General features: G+C 26.3%; 4 protein-coding genes across 8 annotated transcripts; 2 read left to right on the forward strand and 2 right to left on the reverse strand.

Annotated features, from left to right (window-relative positions):
* Positions 1–662: 662 nt before the first annotated feature.
* LOC122522161 lies at positions 663–4,776 on the reverse strand. 5 transcript variants are annotated; one of them, XM_043642981.1, is made up of 5 exons: positions 4,700–4,776; positions 1,670–2,241; positions 1,411–1,577; positions 1,110–1,293; positions 663–1,021 (listed from the first exon to the last, which is right to left on the reverse strand). In XM_043642981.1, the coding sequence occupies exons 2-5, from the start codon at positions 2,225–2,227 to the stop codon at positions 830–832; spliced, it is 1,101 nt and encodes a 366-aa protein (XP_043498916.1). In that variant the 5' UTR covers positions 2,228–2,241; positions 4,700–4,776; the 3' UTR covers positions 663–829. The 5 variants fall into 5 exon arrangements, with proteins under 5 accessions (XP_043498916.1, XP_043498915.1, XP_043498920.1 ...); XM_043642980.1 differs by having other exon boundaries at positions 4,592–4,770; XM_043642985.1 differs by lacking the exon at positions 4,700–4,776 and adding an exon at positions 3,979–4,585.
* Positions 4,771–10,352, forward strand: LOC122522120. Its single transcript, XM_043642930.1, has 17 exons — positions 4,771–4,905; positions 5,741–5,845; positions 5,991–6,042; positions 6,116–6,321; positions 6,459–6,620; positions 6,869–7,138; positions 7,212–7,510; positions 7,596–7,800; positions 7,879–8,082; positions 8,148–8,363; positions 8,474–8,630; positions 8,729–9,018; positions 9,122–9,292; positions 9,452–9,622; positions 9,737–9,862; positions 9,943–10,109; positions 10,238–10,352. The coding sequence occupies exons 1-17, from the start codon at positions 4,771–4,773 to the stop codon at positions 10,299–10,301; spliced, it is 3,000 nt and encodes a 999-aa protein (XP_043498865.1). The 3' UTR covers positions 10,302–10,352.
* Positions 10,353–10,682: 330 nt separating this feature from the next.
* LOC122522121 (zinc finger protein 561-like) lies at positions 10,683–13,763 on the reverse strand. The gene is made up of 4 exons (XM_043642931.1): positions 11,960–13,763; positions 11,382–11,851; positions 11,123–11,310; positions 10,683–11,020 (listed from the first exon to the last, which is right to left on the reverse strand). The coding sequence occupies exons 1-4, from the start codon at positions 12,996–12,998 to the stop codon at positions 10,894–10,896; spliced, it is 1,824 nt and encodes a 607-aa protein (XP_043498866.1). The 5' UTR covers positions 12,999–13,763; the 3' UTR covers positions 10,683–10,893.
* A 100-nt stretch (positions 13,764–13,863) lies between these two features.
* On the forward strand, positions 13,864–15,543 carry LOC122522163 (ribosome biogenesis regulatory protein homolog). Its single transcript, XM_043642986.1, has 5 exons — positions 13,864–14,120; positions 14,298–14,556; positions 14,736–15,037; positions 15,114–15,293; positions 15,401–15,543. The coding sequence occupies exons 1-5, from the start codon at positions 13,969–13,971 to the stop codon at positions 15,507–15,509; spliced, it is 1,002 nt and encodes a 333-aa protein (XP_043498921.1). The 5' UTR covers positions 13,864–13,968; the 3' UTR covers positions 15,510–15,543.
* The last annotated feature ends 320 nt before the right edge of the window (positions 15,544–15,863 follow it).

The following is a 15,863-nucleotide window of genomic DNA, read 5'->3' on the forward strand; positions in this document are numbered from 1 at the left end:
CTTATTTTCGTACGTAGTATAGTAGTAACAGAAAAACTAATGTCAACATTTAAGGAATTATTTTTAGAATTGTGTGTATAAACCACTATTAAATAGAGTATTTAACGTGTTTATTTTATTTAGTCAATTATTAATCAAACTAATAACAAAATTCTTATTCAACTTGTTTGTTTCTGATATAGAAAATAGATTGTATAAATAAAAAAAAAAGCAGATACATTTATAACTTATTAAGTATTTGCGAAAGAAAAAAATTAATTTGCAAAATAATGTAAATATGTACCTATAAGAATACACATCACTGTTATATAATAAAAGGCAAATTATCTATCTTATGTTTTTGTAGAAGAAAAAAGTCAAACTTTGTAATTTATCAAATATTTTTTGTATATATACATATATATTATAATTATATATGCATATATAATATAATATATTTAATATATATGCATATATAATATAATATATATAATATATATGTACATATATATATATATATATATAGGGGAAATTATGCTTAAATATATTACAGTAACAATTTTTTTTATAACAAATGCTATCATTTTTTTTATATCAAAAAGCATAATAAAAGATATGTTATCGGAGTAAAATAAAACTAAATGTAATAAAGTTAATTTGAATAATTCTAAATCGATCTGATATCGATGTTATAGATATTTATTCAATATTAGAATGATGTTTATACTTCTAAGTTGCAAAAAACAGCACATCTCCCCATTAATAATTAAAACTGAAAATGTTATAACTCATGTGCACTGAATTTGCCAGTCTTTCATTCTGAATGTAAGATGAATCTGTTTTATGGCATTTAAAAACTAAATCTATCATTAAGGGTTCGCCCTGTGACGCCAAGACTTGCCGATATACTATACATAATTTTACTAAAAGTACGATCATCTAAATCGGCTCCTGAATCAGACATAGGAACGTTACGTGTGCGTGAACGAGAACGTGATCTTGACCGTGAGCGCTGTCGACCAAATACAGGAGATCGTCCAATCTAAAATAAATATACAAATAATTGAAATAGTTTAAAAGTTTTATAAATTCTTAATTCTATTAATTTTAAGAGTGTTATTTTTTTATACCATGTTTAAATTTTGTATCGTTTGTGTAATTGGTGAACGCCCTCTCAATAGTTGCTGAAGACCACTCATATTTCTTTCATTTCTGTTCTGTGCAAGGCTTATGGAATGTTCATGTGTATTTGGTGTATAATCATTACCTAACGTGCACATGAAATTCACATTAGAGGGCGTGATTCGTGCAGAACTGTAATATAAACATACATTCTATTAATTTAGAATAATGGAATTTATTGATTAAATATAACAATTTATATAAATATAACAAATGAATAAATATTAATGAAATATAATATTTTCTTACTTCATCCTCATAAGTTTCTGTTCATATTGAGATCTTCTTTGAGCACGTGCAATTTGATCAGAACGTAAACCACCAGTCGTAAATCTTCTTTGAGAAGTTAAAATTTGTTGACGCCGTTCTAATGGTCTTTGCTGTAGCGAAAGTGGTGATTTTCCTGCTTGCAACATCTAATAAGATATTTTTTTTTAAAATAGTAACATTTGAAATAAAACCATTTTGTGTGAAATAAATGAATAGAATACTTAATACAATAACTCACTCTAAATTGATTTTGAAAGTTAAGTCGTTGATTTTGCCTTTGGAGGAGAAGTTGCTTAGCTCTTTTAACATGATTTCGATATGCAATTTGTGCTGGACTTTGATATCCTAATCGATTGTGAACAGAAGTTGGATCTCTGACACTACCCACACTATTTGTTCTTTTCAGCGTTGCTTTATTAGCAGTAAAAAATCCAGCTTTTGTAATAGTCAAATTTGTTCTACTTCGACTACGTGTTAAACCATAACGATTTCCACGACCACGTCGTACATTTACATTTCCTCTTACATTAGCTTTTTGATTTAATGCTAGTAGACTTTGTGAAGCAACTCCACCATTTTTGATGAAACGTTTTTTAGTAAAACTACCACGGATATTAGCATTTTGGCCACGTTGCCATTTTTGCTCTTTCTTCAATGTGCCAATATTACGCTTATTAGTTCTTGCGCCTCGACCTCTAAGTCCATTTCGTCCACGTGCATTATTCCCTCGATTACGTTTAGGACCACCCTTTCCATTAGTTGTATTAGCCTTTTTCTTTTTTTCCTTTTTCTCCATCTTTATGATCTCATCTTAAAAGGAAGAAAATTCACAAGTTTTAGTGAGCATACAATTCCAGCTGCAGGATTAAAATTTTTTTTTATTTTTATTTTTAACTAGACAAAAATTTCCAGTTAAAATTCCAGGTAAAATTCCAGTTAAAATTCCAGTTAAAAATTCCTAAAGAATGATGTGAGATAACGAGCTATTTCTTTCCTTTTTTGTAAGAATGTTTACTTCCTTAGTATTTATTTATAATTGTGACTACAAGCTTCTAATTATGACTACAAGTTTTGAAAAATCTATTTCTCACATATTCAGTATAACTCTAATTTTTCATCATTAATCTATTCATAGATTTGAATTATTAAAAATAGATAAATTAAAAAAAAGAGAAAAATTGTTAATAAAAATTTGTTTAAGATATATCACTTTGCATATCTAAAAATAAAAATGAAGAAACTAGTAGTACAACTTTTTTCATCTCTTTTAAAATAATACAGCCACGATAATAAATGTGATCCATGTCCAGTATATGATGGGAAGTTCTAGCGATCCAAATAATCTCTTCTTTTTATCTTTCTATCCTTCTTTCTTTCTTTATCTATTGGTATTATCTTTCTTTCGAGATTTATATACATTATTCATAATTTAATTTCGATTTATAATATTGTTCCCAATATTGAACTTTTCAATGTAGTCATTTCTTCGTAAATCATTTATATTAGTTTACTTCCAATTGATTCATTCCATAATATATAACTTCAAATAATTTTCAAGACGCGTGATGGTCTATTTGTCTCCCAGGAAGAATGATTCCGCCCATTGATTCGTTTCCGATCTTTTAAATTGTTTATATATTTGCAATAAACACTGAGGATTCCGTTGCATAATATTTCGTTCTTACTTTTGTTCCAGAGATTTATCAGCTTTATGTGAAGGCTATTTAAACATCTCAATAATGCATAGTTTTAAATTCATAGTTTGTATACTGTGGTTTCTGTTTCACTTTTCTATTGCAATTTCTCTTTTTCTCTTCATCTATCTCGGGAACTGGACAACGTTTGACACTTCTTTTTATATGATAAATTATCCTTACACCAAGATACACTCTTGTTAAGAAACTTATAAAATTTTGGTATGTAGATTTGAATTTTATTCATTGCCCATATTATTATATATGATATTAAAGAACACAGACACTTTTTATATGGAATAATATTACTAAATGATAATATAACAAAATGCTCGGATATTCATATCAGTTATTAATAACTATGTAGTACAACCACTCTCTCTACAAATATTGTATTTTTTTTACAAGCAAAGTTGACGAAACCCCTTTTCTGTTTATTTATTTAATTTTTATATTATTTTTTTTAATTCAAAATATATCATATCCTTTATAGAGACCCTGTTGGTTGTATTATACACATATATATTATATATATACATATATAAACATATATATATATACATATATATATATTGTAAAATTTCGTGTTATTTGGATACTCAAAAAATATGGAATTCGTAATATCTTCTTTCTTCTGGTCGCAAGAGATTGCAAAGAAGTTAATATAATATTTCAATGATGAATTCTGCGCCACTTCAATCGTGCATAACGCGTCAATCAAAATTAGATTGATATTGCAGAGATAAAAATATCTTGTTACAGTCTTCCAATTTTGCGTTAATTTCGATATTGTTGATAATTCGTTGATGGAAAGATTCTTTGTCTTTGTTAAATCATTGCAATTAATATTCACCGAATAGCTGAGGGTTTATGTTTTTTTTTTAGTACACCTCCGTGTGTACTTCGCAGAAAATGACCATATTTGATATCTTGTGCGTCGATAGTTAAACTATGCTCCTGTGTGGTTAGAAGTGATAATTCAAAATAATAGCAGATATAGAATATCCACGAAAATAGAATATTTTTATTATTTTATTACGTAAACACGATAAAAAATTTCTTTTTATAGAGGCTGAGTCATTCGTGCATTCTCGGTGAATTGCCCAGTCAAGATCAAAAATGATCTGATTTCACTCTATCTCACACCTTTCTGTTGCGCAATGTTTCCCCAGTATAGGATTAAATAATTATAAGTCATATCATTTAATGCGAAAAGAATCGATCGGCTTCGTGTTCGCTCAGAAATTGTTTTGTTCTCGTAGGATCGTATATATTTTTTTTATTATTATTATTATTATTATTCAACTTAGCGCTCGATTCGAAAGGGATGGAAAGAAACATTACGTAGTTATTACGTCCGAGAAATTTCACCGCCATTTTGTGTAGTGCAAAGGAAAGAATGCAGCCATAGGCTCACTCAGGAATATCAGCAAAATCTGTAGATTTTCGGGACTCTAGCCACTTACCGAGCGACATATTAACTTTTGCATCAATTTCTGACATTATCGATGTATTCTTTGCTCTTTTATTATGTTTATTTCACGGTAGCTCGCGAGCAACAGTTTTAAACGTACCTAACCAATGTAAAGTTTTTTACAGCACCAAACTTGCACAAAGCATTCGTAAGACTACCATTAACAATGGAATGTCGACATATATCTGTATTGCTTGCATCCACCAGATGGTGCTATCGTATAAACAATTGTGGCAGATTTACATTTATTCCAATTCCATCGCCAAGTTCTCTACGCTAATTGGTTCACGATTGATAAAAAAATCCGTAAGCTTATTTCTTATAGGATATTCATAAGTGCAGCCACGAAGCTATAGGACTATATAGGCTTCATGAGTGTAGCCATAATTTTGGTTTAAAATATTATTAATCTTACATTTTTATTTTTCGTACCAAAAAGCATATGTGCAATAAGTTTTATCATAATTAATAACAATTAAGATTGTTGGTTAACTTGTGCTTGAAACACGTTCGACTTCAGCGATAGTTACAGGCAAAATATGAACTACTAGTGCAACATTGCCCTTGCCATGCCTCTTATATTATTAGATAGTTATGCAGTTTGGTAAAATTTTAATTAGTGGTATATGCATAGAGAAAATAATTAATATAATCGATATATACAAGAACTATTATATAAATTTGCGAGAAAAAATATTAAATTAAAAAAATAAATTATATATAATTAAAATAATTAAAAATAAATAAATACTTATTTATGTATAAATATTATAAAAAATTATGTATATATTTGATAATATGTTTATTAAAAATAAAAAAATAGTTTAGTTACCACAATAATTAAGCTTACATATTTGGAAAACCCATCAGCTAGATATTATTTGCGATGGAATGCATAGCTTATAAAATAGGATATAAATTAACTAAATATACATATCATATATTGTAGTATAAACTTGCTTATCAGTATGACTACTTAATGTAATAGATATTATACTTGAGTACAGTTGCAAATATTTAAAACACTAATTTGTAATTATAGAAGCAAACGTTTAAAGAAGTAATAATTAGCAGTCACTTTCTTTAATTTGTTCTTTTTAAAGATTTAATAGAATTCATTATTCTGTTTTTCACTTTATAGTTTAGAAATATATATAAGATCTTATTCTATAGATTAAATATGGATATGATAAAGATACGTGAAGCTAAACGTGAAGATTGCTTAACTATAAGAAATTTAATCCAGGTAATTAAAATGGAAAATATTATATACATACACCTTGTATATATTAGAGTAATTGTATTATTTTCCTTAAACAAATATTTATATATTACTTTTATGTTATTTCTTAAATTCACTATGATAATATAATTATTTTTGTATACTGCAGGAGCTAGCTGATTATGAGAATATGCCTAATGAACCAAAGATCGATTATAAAAGTAAAATTAATAATTATATAACATGCATGCTTTTTTTATTATATATATGTATAAATAAATTATTCATTTTTAGTTTTAGAACAAGATGGATTTGATACGAAGAATCCTCTATTTTTTTGCTATGTAGCAACAATAGATCAACAAATAATAGGCTATGCATTAGCATATTATACTTATTCAACATGGAATGGAAGAGCTATGTATTTGGAAGATCTTTATGTTACATCTAATCAACGAAAAAAACATGTTGGAACTAAACTTTTTAAGACTATTGCAAAAGTATGTGTAATTAAATAGATTCATATAGAGTATATATAGGACACCTTATATATATTAGAGTAATTATATTATTTTCCTTAAACAAATATTTATATATAACTACAATGAAAATTTTTTATAAAATTTTATTATTGAAGAAAGCCATAGATAGTGGTTGCTGTCGGTTAGATTTCTCAGTGCTGAAGTGGAATCCAGCACAAGAGTTTTATAAGAGTTTGGGTGCTATTAATTTGACAGAAGAAACAGGATGGCATGCATATCGTTTAACAGGATCAGCTCTGGAAAACTTAGCTACTAATTAAGTAAAAAATTTATTATAAATAACAATTATACAAATGGTATGTATATTGTTTTATGTTACATAAACTTATTAACAGACTTGAAGCTGTATACAATGTGATATTCATTTGATTTATAACATTGATTGAAAACAAAAATTTCTATATTTGTTAATCAGTAACTATAAATAACAATTATATATTTTATAAACATATGTGATTTAAATAAAAAATATTATATCTCTATGATTAAGTGAAAAATATAATTCATAATGGATAATTCACAATATTTCGAATTATTCATAAAAAAGAAAAACATTACTAGAAGTAATTGGGGTGGATATACTTTAGATATACAGTTATGGGAAGATGAAGAATCACCTATTGTCAATTTGAGATCTATAGAAGATGTTTCATTTGATGATTTGGAAAACAATGGTATTTTTACTGATCGATTAATAGGACTTGGATCTTCATTTTTAACTAAGTCACCAGAATCTGGACTTTATATTTTGGCAAAATGTATCATGAGAAAAATGGTAATAATTATAACATTAAAATAAGTTGTATGAATACATTATAATGCATTTATTTAACCAATATCTTTTTTAGTCACTTTCAGATATTACTGTTTTATATTATCATCGTTATCTACAATACATTGATTTGGCGCATAACAAGCTTACAAATTTAATGCCACTGGGTGGAATTCCTTATTTAATGTATTTAAATGCGTCATATAATAAACTCATAGATATATTAAATTTTACACCACCTTGGTACTTAACTTATGTAAATTTATCTCATAATCATATAACTCAAATGTGCGATCTGAGTAGTTTTTGGAGTATTGTTAGATTAGATTTATCTCATAATGAAATTGAAGTTATTTTTGGATTGCACAATTTAAAGTTAGTATATAATATAAATAAAATAGTATGTCTCTTTACCATTTTTAATATGTAATATAATTATTATTGTTATCATTCCTCTCAGATATTTACAATATTTGAATTTATCTTACAATTCAATCGAATATATTGAAAATTTAGATAATTTAAACATTAAGGAATTAAATTTAGAAGGAAATTGCATAACATCATATAAATGTAATGAATCGGATAGCGGTATGAAAAGTTTAATCAATTTGAAAACTATTATATTGGGATATAATAAATTATCTAGCTTAGATTTTTTCAAAGTAAACATTTTCTCTCTCTCTCTTAATAGTCATCTTTTATTATACGTATGAGTAATTATTTAAATATTATTTGTGTAGGATGCATGCAGTTTAAGATTCATAGATTTAAAGTATAATAAAATTGTAGATCTTTTAGAAGTATCAAATTTAAAAGGATCGATATATGAAATAGATCTTAGAGGAAATGCATGCATAAAGTGGCCCAATTATAGAGATGTAATTTTATTTTCTGTCCCAAGTGTTATGTTCATTGATGGTATCGAAGTATCCATTATGGAAAAGGTACACAAAAAGATACAAATATATTTCATTATTAAATATAATCAATCATTTTTTATTTTGTTTAGATATCTGCAGCGACCTTATTTGCCCCGTCATTAAATTTGATAACTGCACGTAATATCAGTAAATTGACTTTATTAGAACATTTGAGTACACCTAAAATAGATACACATGTTATCGCATATGATAAAATCAGGCCACCATTATTAATATTGACTGGTCCATCTGCAGTAAAAAAAAGAGAATTAGCTTTACATATATCGTATACAATTCCTAATAAAGTAAAATTCATTATATTTCATTTCATTAATCACACATATGCATGTAAAATAATTTTATATTAGCATAAAGCAATATATTGTTTTATAATGCATCTTTATATTTCTGTCAGGTTAAATACTGCAAATGGTATACTACGAAGCAATTAGAAATTCGTGAAAATGAAGAAAAAACATTTATTTTCGTTAAACGAGAAGATTTTAACGAAATAGCTTGTTGTGGTAACTTTTTAGGAATCCAAGAATTGTTAGGATACAGTTATGGATTTCGTTAGTCATAAAATATATTTTACATTTGATTACTTCTGTTTTTTTATTTTTCATTATCACTTGATAAAGAATAGATCTTTATTATAATTTTTACATAGATATGAATGAAATAGCTTCATTAATAATGGAACAAAAAATTGGCATAACTCAAGCGGACTTACAAACAACTATGCAAATATGTAACCGCTATTTAAATGTCAGGCCTATCTTGGTAATTACAAATGATATTTCTCAACATCGAAGTTGGATAGAGGATAAATTTGATATTTATTCTTGGATTCAAGATAGTGTAGGAGATTTGCTCGCTATCAACATAGGCAAACATACGCATATTAAGAAAGAATCCAAAAGCAGTATATTGAACTTTATTTTAAGTATTATAGAGCAGGTAAAAGAAAAATGAATTATATATATGAGTATATAAAACTATATTGCATATAATTAGATGTTACTTTGAATATGCCTATATTATTAATATACATATCACATAGATAATGAATAGTTTAGAATTACCTGGATATAGTATGTTCGTTAGACCTCAAGGTACTGGAGCAACAGCAACTGATATAATATATGAAAGTAAAACTATGTTACCAAAAATTACAGTAGTTCAAGATTCATATTTGTTTACTGATAATAAGCAACAATTCAGTGATTTAAAGGTAAAATATACGTATGTATATTTTTAAATATATACTGAAATATATATATTTAGATATATAGATAGAGAGATAAATATTTATTTACACTCACTTACACTTATGTACACTTACTTATATATATATGTATATGTATATTACACTCAATATGGTTACTTATAGGTCTTATTAGATGAGGAATCAAATATAATTATACACAATATAAAATATAAGCGTAGAAAAATCAAAAGAACTTCGTATCAGTACAAAATAAATGATAAGATAGAACATGAGATTTCTGCTGATGATGATATCAATGATACTAGTTCTAGTGAAGAAACATTGCTAGCTTTAGTAATTCTACTCTTTTTTTAAATAATTTATTAATTGTGATAATAATATGGAAAGAAGTATTCATCAATCTATCTACTTTCATTTGCAAATAATAGTCTTTGTTTGTACGTGTAGCAATATGAAGATGATGACGATGAAAAGTCAGAAAACTTGAAACGTATGTACGTTGAACTTGTTTTAAGAACAAGGAAGATATATTTAGAACATCATGAAAAAAATCCAGGATTTTTTTCTCTTGTGGTAAAATATTATAAATTCATCCTATACAGTATACACCAGTATTGAATTAATTATATTAACTCGTCTATCATATATTTCAGTTATTAACAGACAATTATACTAAAGCATTTAATATTTTGATGAATTTTATTGAAAAAACATGCATAAAGCAATTATTCCGAAGTCTGGAACATATACCAGAAATTAAATATCTTCTACGAGTGGCTATTCCTGATCGTATTCAATATGTTATTGATAAAATGAAAGAGTATGACACAAATGCTTCATATTATATTTTTACTAATGTCTTAAAGCATCGATTATAATTAATATTAATCTTAAATTCGTTTCTTTTTTAACTTTCGTAATTTTTATTTTTCATGATTGACTTTACAGATCTTTATCCATTCCCAAAATAAGACAAAATAAGAAATTAGAAACAGATAGCATAACAATATGATGAAAAGGACACTAATATGTATTTTATTTACGATTAAAAAGGGGAATATTACAATTCAGTTTTATTCATTTATTTATACATTAAAACTATATAATAATTATTATAATTATAGCTTTTTTATCAAAATTATTTTCATTTAATATTATTACTACTAAGAACTAAAAGAATTAAATTAAATAAACAAGAAATTTTACATCAGAAAATTGTATATTTGTACTTAGCAATCACATAATACATTAATATATATATCTCTTAATTTAAAAAAATACATAAATAAATTTAATATTGAAAACATGATTTCAAGCAGTAAGATATATTTTTATAAATTACGAGATACATGCATATATAAAAAATATATAAAATAAAAATATAATATACATATTTTTTTTTTTGGACTATGAGCTGTTTATGTTTATTTTTATTTACAATGAGTTTATGCAGAGGAATCTTGTAATAATACAAATTTTGTTTCATTACTATTGACATTTAACTTTGATTGATTAATTTCTACCAAAGTTATATCATTATCAGAATTAATATTCTTTAATTCATATTTATTATTTAATTTATAAGGTTTAATTTATACCAAGGATTATAGACTGCAATTATAATTAGTTACTTTTTCCGTAGTTGTAATATTTTTATCTGAATTGCATTGGTTTTTTGTTTGCTCATTACATTTGTGTCCTTCCTGACATAATGAGTTACACTGATTACACCTGTAAATAAATATACAAAATGAAAAATAATATTTAATATTTATTTATATATAAACACGTACATAAGAGATTTAAAGGATACTTTTCAAATTTTCAGCTTACAAGTTTAGTAAATCTTCAGTATCATTTGTCGTTGTTTCTGATATGCTATGTATTTTTTGATGAGATTGTAAATTGTATCGTTGCGCGAAACGTTTTCCACATACGATGCAGCTATATGGTTTTTCACCTGTATGTACTCGCATGTGTCTTTTTAAATGTGATGTAGAAAGCAATGATGCATCGCATATCTTAAAAGAACGTATTAAATTTACTTTTGTATAACTGTATACATACATGATTAATATAAATGATCACTTACATGACATTGATAAGATTTTTTTCCAGTATGAGACAATATATGCATGTTGTATGATGAATGATGTATAAATCTTTTGCCACATAATTCACATTGATATGGTGTTTCTCCTGTATGCATTGGTAGATGTCTCACTAATGCACCTTTTTGTGTAAAACATTTGTTACAATAAGAACATTGAAATGGGCTTATTCCATTATGCATATCAATATGTATATTTAAAGCTTGTTTATATTTGTAAGCCTGACCACATATTTCACACATATATGGTCTTATATTTGAATGAGATTTCATATGTATCTTTAATTCCGTAGATGTTTTCCACTTTTTATTACACTTAGAGCATGTATGTTTAAATGGTTTTAAACTGTAATTTAATATTCCTCTCGATTTCCAAGAAACAGAATTTGAATTTACTTTGCTCTTTTCATCTATGGAGTTAATAGCATTGCTTTCTGCAACTTCTTTATTTTCTAAAAAATAAAATATTTTAATTAGTAATAAAACTAAATCAAAATTTTTTTTTAGCAATTTACATAATGATTATTAATATATATGAGAAATGATTAATTTTAACTTGCCTGTAGTAGACACTGTATTATCTTTTATTTCAGATATATTTTTATCGATCTCCGTATGTTCAAAAATATTTGACTTTATATCATTTAATGTTCCCATATTATTTTGTGGAAAAAGAGAGATATCATTAAGAGAAGGTTCTATTTCATTTTTATACGAAATTGGCAAAATATTAACGCAATCTTGATTTTCACTGTGTGCTTTTAATACATGCATACTTGCAAGTGAAAAATTTATAAGTATTTCCTTGCATGCAGAACACTGATATAATTGTATATCATTATGTTTTAATAAATGTACATTTAATTCCTCATTAGTCTTAAATGATTCAGTACAGAACTTACACTGTTTATCAGAAATTTCTTGTTCTGTGATATCTCGTTCTATATCATTTAACATATATTTGCGAAAATCATTTTCTAAAATTTGCATAATCAAATCTCGTTTTTTATTATATATTTCAATCTTCGTATCTTTATTTACATTATCATTATTCTTAAAATCTATATTACAATAGCTATTATTTTTAATAATATTGTATACGCTTTCTGAAACTTTATTATCAATATCTGTTTCTTCTTTAAAAATATCTCTCGAATCAATTAGTTCAATATTTTTAATGTTATGAGAAGCCATAAGGTTTGGATTAATATTCAAATAATTCAAATAACTTAGATCTGTGATATGTTTTGGTCCATTTGTTGTCTGATCCAAATCCCGTTTAGTTTGAATAACTTCAAAAATTTGAGTATTGTCTACAAGATAATCTGTATTCTTCGGTAATATACGTTGCTGAGATTTTAAAATTTCACAACGAACATTATTAATGATCCATTGTGCTCGTTCTAACATTTGAAATAATTTATAACAACGAAAACAGATGTACGGACTATGTAGATTAGATGACATATGTTTGAATTCGCGTATTATAAAATTTACTAGTAACTCATTATCGTATAGAAGAGGCGTAAAAATATTTACGCAGGAAGACGCATCAATATTTGTACTACAAAGAACACAAAATGAACCTGTCATTCTCATCGTTGTCTTTATTACACAAAATTGAATTTTTATTTTTTATTTTTTTAACAAATTTTTTTTGTATATAAGAGAAGACGTATGAATACGTACTAATATACGTACTAATATACGTACTAATACACTGACTATATACGTACTAGTATACATTCAAAATGTATATAATGTATATTAAATAATTACTTCAATATTAAAATGCTACATTAAAATCGCATTGCTCGCACAACATGCCACATACATAACCTCAAATTAGTTTGATCGAAGAACCTATGGACAGTCCATAAAAGATAATTTACGCCACGATGGGCTAGCAGTCTGATAGACTTTCAAGAAGCATCTCGTTGATGTCTAACAAATAAACAGAGATCTTGTTCTGCTATCCTGCTTGCTTTTCCTAATTGTACCCCACGCCAGTTGCGAAACTTTTCAACCTAAATAATGGAATTTCAAATAAATAATTAAAGTATTAGAGTCCACCAAATTAGGAGAAGTTAATTTCAATTTAGGAGATAGGACCGATTGATTGTATATATGCCCTATTGAAGAGTCGTTGTCGGTCGGTCCAGGACAAACGAAACCCTTATTCACAATTTACACTGTTGTTGTTTCGATTGAAACCGATTATGATAACAGGAGTAAGATACATAAGTAAATAGCCATTGTCACGTGGCAGACGATGCTAGACTCTAATTTTTCTTCTTTTTTAATTAGGAAGAGATTAACAAGAAACAACCTATGTTTTTATTAATTAAATGCAAAAATATATGGTATTTAATAGTACACTTTTTTATTTAAATTATTATTATTGTTATATATCTATATATATATGTATATTGGTCGGTAATGCAGATTCAAAGCGAGTCAAGTGACGATTGTTCGGTTAGTAAGTTGGTAAGAGAATCCTTCTTGTGAACACGTTGTTGAAAGTCGTAGCAATCAATATTTGAGTTATAGAAAGAAATTATTTATTGCTATGGACGTTGTTAATTCAATATTAGAAAGTGAAGATGCGCAATTGGATTCTAAAAAAAAATCAACTAAAGTTCATAAAAATATTGAACCAGAAATCGATTTGGGAACACTCCTCTTATCCGATCCTAATGGTTTAGATATCAAAGAATTAAGGTAATTAGGTTAAAATAAATATATATAATCCTAATTTTTAATTTATTTACTTATGTATCTTTTTATATTTTTGGTATTTATATGTTGATATATCTTTAATAAAATATGTAACTTTTGTATGTGTATGGTCTGCAATAATTTACATAACCTATAATATATTTTTTTCAAATGTTATAGGTCGAATCCAAACATTTATTTACAGCAGTTAACAAGAGATAATGTTCAACTTTTAATTAATAATATATGGAGCCTTCCTACTGAACGTGTAGAAGAGGCAATAGTTGCCCAATTGCCAGCGCCTCAATATATACTTCCAAGAACTCGTGTAATCCCAAAACCTAAACCTTTAACAAAATGGCAACAATTTGCTAAAGAAAAGGGAATAAGAACCAACAAAAAGAATAGGACAAAATTGAAATGGGATGAAGAATTACAGGTATGTTTCTTGTATTGTTCTACAATATTTTAAATTAGAAGAAATTTATCGCAGAAATAACACTGAGATTGCGTCTTCATTTATTAAATCAGCTTATTTTCTCTATTTTTTTTGTGTGCATATTTTTAATTCTATTATATTTCAATTAAATATTGTAGTATTAATAATAACTTTTGTAGAAATGGATGCCACGGTATGGTTATCTACGATCTAAAGCAATGGAACAAAAAGAATGGGTGGTCGAAGTGGGAAAAGATAATAATCCAAAGGAAGATCCATTTACTGCTATGAGTACTAGTAAACGTGAAAGGCAATCTAAAAATGAATTGCAACGATTGCGTAATATAGCTAAATCCAAAAACATTAAACTACCACGAGTAGGTCTCCCTACTGTAGAACATTTTCCCAAGCCAAGCCAGCTTTCTACAGCGGTAACGGTAGCTCATAAATCAACGGCATCTCTAGGGAAATTTCAAGAAAGGTAAATTTTAATTAGAGGAAAAGTTTTATTTGTATATATATATATATTTTATTTAAATATATTCTTATAATTATAGATTACCAAAAGAAAAAGATGCAAAAGGAATTTTAACAAAATTACCAAGTTTGAAGAGAAAGGCTAAAGAAACTCCATTAAATCTAAAAGATGAAAATGAAAAAAATAAGAATTTATTAAACACAATTCTTAGTAATAAAAGTACTATTTTAAATACAGATTCAGCTTCATCGTCTGCAGCGTAAGATATTTAAAAAAACATTTATTTTTAGGATATATTAAAGTATACTAGAAACATTACTCTATATATATCGGACTTTAATGAATAATTATATATTTATTTTATAGAAAAGGGAAGAAAGTAACGACTAAAACACACAAAGGTTCAAAGAAACCAAAAGGTGGTAAAGGTAAAAGAGATATGCATACGAAAGTAGGTGGTAGAAAACGCAGATAAACAATAAAATTTGATAATAAATTTTTGTACATACTATTCTTTATTTTTCTCTTCGTCACATTTTCGTATTAATCTTCTGACCATATTACGAGTCTCGTTGAGTAGCGTTTGACCCCTTTTACACGACTTCATATAATGCTTATAATATTATTTAATTTAATATTTAACTAATTAATGTGTGCATAATTACGCTATTATTTGGTGTATACTAATATTTTTACAATTATAAATTATAGATATTATTCAATAAAAAAATATATAATAAATACCTAAAAAAAATTAGATACATTTTAAACATTAAATACCAAAAACATTAAAATAAAAACATTCCAAAAAAGAAATATATAAATCATT

The sequence above is a fragment of the Polistes fuscatus genome, unplaced genomic scaffold (genome assembly GCF_010416935.1).
Source record: "Polistes fuscatus isolate 324 unplaced genomic scaffold, CU_Pfus_HIC Scaffold5, whole genome shotgun sequence".
Taxonomy (NCBI): domain Eukaryota; kingdom Metazoa; phylum Arthropoda; class Insecta; order Hymenoptera; family Vespidae; genus Polistes; species Polistes fuscatus.

Excerpts from the sequence above, each read along its gene's own strand:
- LOC122522161 (XM_043642980.1), bottom strand. The coding sequence starts at position 4,628 with ATGTCAGAAATTGATGCAAAAGTTAATATGTCGCTCG. Across the intron at positions 1,294-1,410 it reads CAGAAACTTATGAGGATGAA|TTCTGCACGAATCACGCCCT; the intron begins GTAAGAAAATAT and ends TTTATATTACAG. Across the intron at positions 1,022-1,109 it reads CGATACAAAATTTAAACATG|ATTGGACGATCTCCTGTATT; the intron begins GTATAAAAAAAT and ends TATTTATTTTAG.
- LOC122522120 (XM_043642930.1), top strand. The coding sequence starts at position 4,771 with ATGTCGACATATATCTGTATTGCTTGCATCCACCAGATGGTGCTATCG. Across the intron at positions 7,139-7,211 it reads AATGTATCATGAGAAAAATG|TCACTTTCAGATATTACTGT; the intron begins GTAATAATTATA and ends TATCTTTTTTAG. Across the intron at positions 8,083-8,147 it reads AAGTATCCATTATGGAAAAG|ATATCTGCAGCGACCTTATT; the intron begins GTACACAAAAAG and ends TATTTTGTTTAG.
- LOC122522121 (XM_043642931.1), bottom strand. The coding sequence starts at position 12,998 with ATGAGAATGACAGGTTCATTTTGTGTTCTTTGTAGTACAAATATTGAT. Across the intron at positions 11,852-11,959 it reads TAATACAGTGTCTACTACAG|AAAATAAAGAAGTTGCAGAA; the intron begins GCAAGTTAAAAT and ends TTTATTTTTTAG. Across the intron at positions 11,021-11,122 it reads ACTGAAGATTTACTAAACTT|GTGTAATCAGTGTAACTCAT; the intron begins GTAAGCTGAAAA and ends ATTTATTTACAG.
- LOC122522163 (XM_043642986.1), top strand. The coding sequence starts at position 13,969 with ATGGACGTTGTTAATTCAATATTAGAAAGTGAAGATGCGCAATTGGAT. Across the intron at positions 14,121-14,297 it reads TTAGATATCAAAGAATTAAG|GTCGAATCCAAACATTTATT; the intron begins GTAATTAGGTTA and ends CAAATGTTATAG. Across the intron at positions 14,557-14,735 it reads AATGGGATGAAGAATTACAG|AAATGGATGCCACGGTATGG; the intron begins GTATGTTTCTTG and ends TAACTTTTGTAG.